The 8,700-nt window shown below is 40.8% G+C and overlaps 1 protein-coding gene across 2 annotated transcripts in view; it reads left to right on the plus strand.

Moving 5' to 3' along the window:
- Positions 1–7,449, plus strand: part of tab1 (TGF-beta activated kinase 1/MAP3K7 binding protein 1) — a 28,700-nt gene extending 21,251 nt beyond the window's left edge. Inside the window, exons 10-11 of one of the 2 annotated variants that reach the window (XM_062026509.1) lie at positions 2,709–2,862; positions 6,760–7,449. In XM_062026509.1, coding sequence (XP_061882493.1) covers positions 2,709–2,862; positions 6,760–6,982 — 377 coding nt within the window. In that variant the 3' untranslated portion in view covers positions 6,983–7,449. Of the gene's footprint in view, positions 1–2,708; positions 2,863–6,756 lie in introns of both variants that reach the window. The other variant, XM_062026508.1, reaches the window with a different exon arrangement.
- The last annotated feature ends 1,251 nt before the right edge of the window (positions 7,450–8,700 follow it).

Genomic DNA, 8,700 nt, shown 5'->3' on the forward strand with positions numbered 1-8,700 from the left:
GTCCATAGTGGATCTAACATAATAGTGAGAGTCCAGTCCATAGTGGATCTAACATAATAGTGAGAGTCCAGTCCATAGTGGGGCCAGCAGGGAGACCATCCCTAGCGAAGACGGGTCAGCAGCGCAGAGATGTCCCCAACCGATGCACAGGCGAGCGGTCCACCCCGGGTCCCGACTCTGGACAGCCAGCACTTCATCCATGGCCACCAGACCTGTGCCCCCCCTCCACAAGGGAGAGGGGGGCAGAGGAGAAAAGAAAAGAAACGGCAGATCAACTGGTCTAAAAAGGGGGTCTATTTAAAGGCTAGAGTATACAAATGAGTTTTAAGATGGGACTTAAATGCTTCTACTGAAGTAGCATCTCTAAAGTGTCTGTTACTACATTTTATATATATATATATATATATACTTGCAGTGTGTATATAAAACGTTGATGGAGGGTTTTGAAGTGGTTTTAGAGGCTTTGAAGGTTATAACGGTGACCCCCATTAGCAGCATCTTCCAAGCGTTTTATATCATCTTTAAAATCCTAATTAAAAAAAATAGACATGTGTTCTTGTCTCTCATAATGATTGTGAACGATAGGCAAAATTCCCCCCCAAAAAGTGCAGTTCCCCTTTAGAGGGGTGCCTTGAGAAACGCCTCAATTATTTAAATCCCAAGTTTGGACCCCAGTGGTCTATGTTTGCTAGCAAGGGTCTGCCAATGTGTATACAGTGGTACAAGTTCCTCTTCACAACGGGAGCAATGTTTTTAGGAATTGGCTGCAAAAATGTTGGTCTCCCAAGTTTTGAACTGACCTCAAGGGCCGGTGTGGTGACGTTCCCGGGCCAGATAGCCCTGCTACCCCCCAACACACACACACACACCATGCATGTGCACGTTCACCCTAATTGTAAGTGTAAAAGAGCCATAGCGTTAAACCCAGATTCCGATATAACAAAGGTTTTAACTCATTCTCTTTCTATGCCACATCAATATGGAATGCACTCCCAACAGGTGTAAAAGAAAGTGCATCTCTACCCTCTTTCAAAACCGCACTAAAAGAACACCTCCAGGCAACTACAACCCTAGACTAACACCCCCCCCGCCCCCCACCACATCCCACCTCCCCGGATTGTAATTAATCAAATGTAAATAATGAAATGTATATACCGTATTTTTCGGAGTACAAGTCGCACCGGCCGAAAATGCATAATAAAGAAGGAAAAAAACATAAGTCGCACTGGATTAAAGTCGCATTTTTTGGGGAAATTTATTTGATAAAACCCAACACCAAGAATAGACATTTGTAAGGCAATTTAAAATAAATAAAGCATAGTGAACAAGTGTAACTTATGAGGCATAAATAACCAACTGAGAACGTGCCTGGTATGTTAACGTAACATATTATGGTAAGAGTCATTCAAATAACTATAACATATAGAACATGCTATACGTTTACCAAACAATCTGTCACTCCTAATCGCTAAATCCCATGAAATCTTATACGTCTAGTCTCTTACGTGAATGAGCTAAATAATATTATTTGATATTTTACGGTAATGTGTTAATAATTTCACACATAGGTCGCACCCCCAGCCAAACTATGAAAAAAACTGTGACTTATAGTCCGAAAAATACGGTAATTGTTGATGACTGAAGTGCTGGTATCAACCAAACCTAACCCCCCGCCCCAACCCCCTCCACATCCCACCCCCCGGATTGTAAATAATGTAAATAATTCAATGTCTTTACTCTGATGATTAACTTGTGTGATGACTGTATTATGCTGATAGTATCTATTTATACCATGAATTGATTAACGTGGACCCCAACTTAAACAAGTTGAAAAACTTATTCGGGTGTTACCATTTAGTGGTCAATTGTACGGAATATGTACTGTACTGGACGGCGTGGCGAAGTTGGTAGAGTGGCCGTGCCAGCAATCGGAGGGTTGCTGGTTACCGGGGTTCAATCCCCACCTTCTACCACCCTAGTCACGTCCGTTGTGTCCTTGGGCAAGACACTTCACCCTCGCTCCTGATGGGTGCTGGTTAGCGCCTTGCATGGCAGCTCCCGCCATCAGTGTGTGAATGTGTGTGTGAATGTGGAAATACTGTCAAAGCGCTATACAAGTATAACCCATTTATCATTTATTGACTGTGCAATCTACCGTACTAATAAAAGTCTCAATCAATCAATCAATACAGTTGGCTACGGTCTTAGGCGTCAAACATGGCGTAAATAGTGGTCTACCAATGTATGGATGATCACACAATCCCTGTATTACATTGATATATTATACTCTTGTTATTCCCCGCCCTAATAAATTCAACCTTACTTACGCCTTCCGATAGCACATCAGCTGCAATGTGGACTTTATAGAGCTCTCAGGGCCGCTCGGGTCCGATTCCAAGTGAAGCCCTGGTCTGAGAACAACATTAGCGCGCTAATAAAAATAAAACCAGATGCACTGACGTCTCTGAGTGAGCCGCCCGGCAGAGAAGAAATCAAAGCTTTTTTTCCCCCCTCTATAACAGCGGACTCCCAATACCACACGGAGCTGAAATAACAGCACAGCCAGAAGCAAAAGAAACTTTATTTCTGATTCCCGGTTTCATGCTGAGGCCGCACCTTTCTTCATGTGTGGATATTTTCCCGCCAAGAAAAGCACCCTTTCTCCTTTCAAAGGACGTTCCGTGACCATGTTGATGTTCTGTTGTCAGGCGGCCGCATCTACCCGGTGTCGGTGCCATACTCCAACAGCCAGAGCACCAGTAAGACCAGCGTCACCCTCTCTCTGGTCATGCCATCCCAGAGCACCCTGACCAACGGGACCAACACGGCCTCCACCGTGGAGGAGGGCACCCCCACACCAGGGTAATTCGACTTCCTCCTCTTGCTTGCGCTATTGTTCCTGCTTCCATTGTTGCTCTTTTAACTGGACTAACGTCATTGCTCCGCCCCCTGCAACTCACTTCCTGTGTAATATAGATAAAGTAGCATATTTTCCGGACTATATTTCAATCAATCAATCAATCAATCAATGTTTACTTATATAGCCCTAAATCACGAGTGTCTCAAAGGGCTGCACAAGCCGCAACGACATACTCGGCTCAGATCCCACATCAGGGCAAGGAAAAACTCAACCCATTGGGACAATGAGAAACCTTGGAGGGTATTTTCCATATATTAGTCGCACCAGACTATAAGCCGCAGATATATTCGTTGTGAAATGTTATTTACACAGAAAATGTTGTGAATGTTTATTTACATACCTTAATTGTTTCCAAACGGTGCCTGTAACACAGCAGTAAAACGGATGATCAAACAAAACAGAAGTCATCGTCATGGACCCATTAGCTGCGGAGGCTAGCTCTCCAATCAGCTACACAGACTCAATAACTCCACGGTGACGTTTTGGTGAATTTACAAAATCGAAACAACACAAAAAAGTTAATGATACTAACGCAGACACTCGTAAACGTGTTAGCATATTAGTTCATGCTAATAGCGTTAGCTTCATGACGTTACGAGAGCACGTGCAAATATGCATGAAAACATATTGGGATGGTTTAGTAAGCTATAATTGTTTTAGTTGTATTGTAAAACTTACAAACGTTGCTTGGAGTTAGGGCTGGGCGATATGGCCTTTTTTTAATATCTCGATATTTTTAGGCCATGTCACGATACACGATATATATCTCGATATTTTACCTTAGCCTTGAATGAACACTTGATGCATATAATCACAACAGTATGATGATTCTATGTGTCTACATTAAAACATTCTTGTTCATACTGCATTAATATATGCTCATTTTAAACTTTCATGCAGAGAGGGAAATCACAACTAAGTCAATTGACCAAAAGTGTATTTATTAAACAGTTATTAAGCAGTGGCACAAACATTCATGTCATTTCAAAACAGAAAGTGCAAGATTGTCAGAGACATTTTAAAACAAGCTACTTTTGTGCATGATGTCACTAAGATGACATATCAAAACAACATTAAATTAAAGTGCACTTTTTGTACAGAACGCCACTACAATAGTTTAAAACAAATAAAGTGCACTTCTGTGCATGATGTCATACAAGATATTTCAATAACTGTCAAATTAAAATGAGCTGCATAATAGGAAATCAAATAGTGTATGTCCTTCACTATGTGGTAGGTTCCTGCGGACGTTATCTCCTTCTGTTGTTGACTATTTTTTTCATACGGTGTTGATGTGGAAATGGTTGCCTCGGCATTTTGTTGGTGTGGCACCGAACAGAGATGTTGACATGCGGAGTTTCAAGCACTCTTCATTCTCTAGCGGGTTCTACATATTAGCAGTAATGCTGCTTTTTGTAGCAACGCTTTTGCCCCACACTTGACAAATTACGGTTGTCTGTTCAACATCTTCCCGCTTGAAGCCAAACCACCGCCAGACGATGGACCCCCTGCTGTTTTTCTTGGGAATTAATTATTCCTTCATTTGTTACCAGATCCGCACCTTCTTTCTCTCGTATATATGGCCGCCAGCGAAGAAAAATCCATGAATTAGCTGCGCTGCTTTATAAGCCGCAGTGTCCAAAGCGTAGGAAAAAAGTAGCGGCTTACAGCCTGGAATTCACAGTAGATATAAAGCACATTGTCCATCGCCCCCTTTTTTTCAATATTTATTTTGTTTCTCGCCGTTTGACTCCCCGCTGTTCCTCCGCCGCTTTGATTATTTATGTTTCCTCTTCCTCTTTGTCTTCGTCACGGCCTTGACACCACAGAGAGAATCAGGGCCAGCTGGCAAAGCATTTAACTGCTCAGCTTTTCATCAGACCTACACGTGAGGAACACTTCCGCCCAGCAGAGAAAACCAAGGTCTTTCTCACCAACAAATGACAAAAAGTGTCTTATTTGGAAGTTTTAGCCACCAACAAAGAAAATGGGTTACCAACTCAGCCGTGGCAAGCGAGGTCTACTGGCAGTCAGTCAGACGATACATTTGGAAACATAAATACATAGACATAAATCTTCATCCGCGGCTACAGCACAGACATGAGCGTGTTGACAAGCATTTATCATGTCTACTAGGACCGAATAACATAAATCGAGTGGAATCTCAAAGGTCCAACAAAAAGTAACAATTAGAGCTGGGTACCGTTCACATTTGCACCGATACAATACCGGTGAATCGATACCTGTACTCAACAGTACTAATTGTTGGTGCTTTTGTGTGCGTTAATAAAGAACTGTTTTTGATTATAAAATCACATTTATATATATATATATATATATATATATATATATATATATATATATATATATATATATATATATATATATATATATATATATATATATATATATATATATATATATATATATATATATGTTCAGATTCTCAGGCAAATCATATAGTTGATGTAGATGCCCATATCGGCTGTTCAGATTTACTTTGCCTTATTTGTATTTGACTTTATTAAATGTATTTATATTATCATTTGGTTCGGGAGCAGGAGGGGATAGAAAGAGAAAAAAAGGAAGACAGAGGGGGAAATTGTGGGGACAAGAGGGGGATTAGACAGAGAGACAAAAACAACAACAGCAAACACAACAATAACAACAACAACAATAGAGCAACATCAGCAAATACGATACGTACAAATATGATGGTAAAAGTGATAGCAAAGAAGCAGTTAGCGAAATAAATAAATAATACAGAAATGACAATGAGCATTATTACACTACAAATGGAGCAATACAAATACCAATGGAAATACAGCTATTAATAATGAACAATAGCAATAATTTACCTCTATCAACAATACAGCTGTTCAAATGCAACAATACATATACGTAATGATAACAAGAGATACAAAAAAAATGACAATAAAAAAGGCTGGTAAATGCACATGCGGGGAGCAAACTCGTCCAAGCGATGGCGCCATAGCACAAACAATTAAACACTCTCTCTGTGTTTTTGCTTGTTTTTTTTAAATACAATTATTTGCATTAAGTTAAGTTGATTTAAAGTTAAAGTACCAATGATTGTCACACACACACTAGGTGTGGTGAAATTTGTCCTCTGCATTTGACCCATCCCCTTGTTCACCCCCTGGGAAGTGAGGGGAGCAGTGGGCAGCAGCGGTGTCGCGCCCGGGAATCACTTTGGTGATTTAACCCCCAATTCCAACCCTTGATGCTGAGTGATGCTTCCAGGGAGGGAGTGGGTCCCATTTTTATAGTCTTTGGTATGACTCGGCCGGGGTTTGAACTCGCAACCTACCGATCTCAGGGCGGACACTCTAACCACTAGGCCACTGAGTAGGCCACCCTGGTGCCATTATGGCCACGCCACCAGTGAAGAAAAATACATAAATGAATGATTGTAGGATAAAAGTAGCGGCTTATAGTCCGGAATTTAGGTTAATTGTCCTGGTTAAACTCGGAGGAGACTGTCCAAGGAGCTCCATCTTGTCCATCCTTCACTAACACTTAACGATATTTCTGCTCCTCGTTGGCCCCAGCATGTCATCATCCGTCCCGTGTCCTTCACGCTGTCCTCGCCAAAGCTTCGCCTCCATCCTTCAGCCTCTAATTGACCGTCCCCTCTGTCCTCTGCCCCGCCTCACTCTGTCCACCTCCCTCCTCTGCCTCCCCACCGCCCCTTCTCCCCTCCACGCCCTCCCTCTGTCCACCTCCCTTTTGTGCCTCCCCACCTGCGACGCGGACCCCCCGCCCTCCTCGGTCCCCGTGCCCGCCCTCATACCTGTCCCCCCGTTCCCCGCCAGCAGCCAGAGCCCCACCGCTACGCTGCAGTCCACCAACACGCAGACGCAGAGCTCCAGCTCCAGCTCGGGGGACGGCAGCCTGTTTCGCCAGCCGGGCAGCCAGGCGGTGCAGCCGGACGAGACGGGCCGGGTGCCGCCCTACGTGGACTTCAGCCAGTTCTACCGCCTGTGGGGGAGCGACCACGGGGACGGGCAGACCGCCCACGGGGGGTTGGGACCCCAGTGAGGAGACCAGGACCAATTTAGGCACACGTACAAACGTCAGAGAGCTTCCGGTTGCTTGACCGTCATCAACCATTTTACTTGGGCCACTTGTGAGCAGAGTCCGACCCCCAAAAAAAGACGGAGTAAGACTGGAACTTGAAGTGAGTCTGTGACCTCCGTGGTTCACATTTGTCGCCCACAGTTGTCTAAATTGTTGGTGCTACCGAGAAAACAAACGCGAGACCCAAAAAGGACTCATCTCTGCGGGTGGGTGGCCAGTAGGTGTGTGAGACTCTGGGCACCTAACGGTTCAATCTCTTTCCTGGGGTGACAATTCTATTCAGAAACAATTCTCGATTCAAACGGATCCTTGCAAAATGTAAATAATTTGGTATAATTATTCTAATGAAACTTTTTCAAAACAGCTTACAGGTTAGAAAAGTTTCTTCTGGTTGCATGGAGATGGCCTAAAAACATTTTCTTAAAAATTGATTCTTATTTTATATATATATATATATATATATATATATATATATATATATATACTACCGTTCAAAAGTTTGGGGTCACCCAAACTATTTTGTGGAATAGCCTTCATTTCTAAGAACAAGAATAGACTGTCGAGTTTCAGATGAAAGTTCTCTTTTTCTGGCCATTTTGAGCGTTTAATTGACCCCACAAATGTGATGCTCCAGAAACTCAATCTGCTCAAAGGAAGGTCAGTTTTGTAGCTTCTGTAACGAGCTAAACTGTTTTCAGATGTGTGAACATGATTGCACAAGGGTTTTCTAATCATCAATTAGCCTTCTGAGCCAATGAGCAAACACATTGTACCATTAGAACACTGGAGTGATAGTTGCTGGAAATGGGCCTCTATACACCTATGTAGATATTGCACCAAAAACCAGACATTTGCAGCTAGAATAGTCATTTACCACATTAGCAATGTATAGAGTGTATTTCTTTAAAGTTAAGACTAGTTTAAAGTTATCTTCATTGAAAAGTACAGTGCTTTTCCTTCAAAAATAAGGACATTTCAATGTGACCCCAAACTTTTGGGGTCACAAACTTTTGGGGTCACATATATATATATATATATATATATATATATATATATATATATATATATATATATATATATATATATATATATATATATATATATATATATATATATATATATATATATATATATATACATACATACATACATACATACATACATACATACATACACACACACATATATATATATGTGAAAACAGTTTAGCTCGTTACAGAAGCTACAAAACTGACCTTCCTTTGAGCAGATTGAGTTTCTGGAGCATCACATTTGTGGGGTCAATTAAACGCTCAAAATGGCCAGAAAGAGAGAACTTTCATCTGAAACTCGACAGTCTATTCTTGTTCTTAGAAACGAAGGCTATTCCACAAAATTGTTTGGGTGACCCCAAACTTTTGAACGGTAGTGTATATATATATATATATATATATATATATATATATATATATATATATATATATATATATATATATATATATATATATATATACATATACATATATATATATATTTATATATACATATATACATATACATATATATACACACATATATACATATGTATTTTTTATTTTATTTTATATATATATATATATAAAATACATATATATATATATACATATATAAAATACATATATATATGTGTGTATATGCATATGCGTATATATATATATATA

This window comes from Entelurus aequoreus, linkage group LG18, assembly GCF_033978785.1.
Source record: "Entelurus aequoreus isolate RoL-2023_Sb linkage group LG18, RoL_Eaeq_v1.1, whole genome shotgun sequence".
NCBI lineage: Eukaryota > Metazoa > Chordata > Actinopteri > Syngnathiformes > Syngnathidae > Entelurus > Entelurus aequoreus.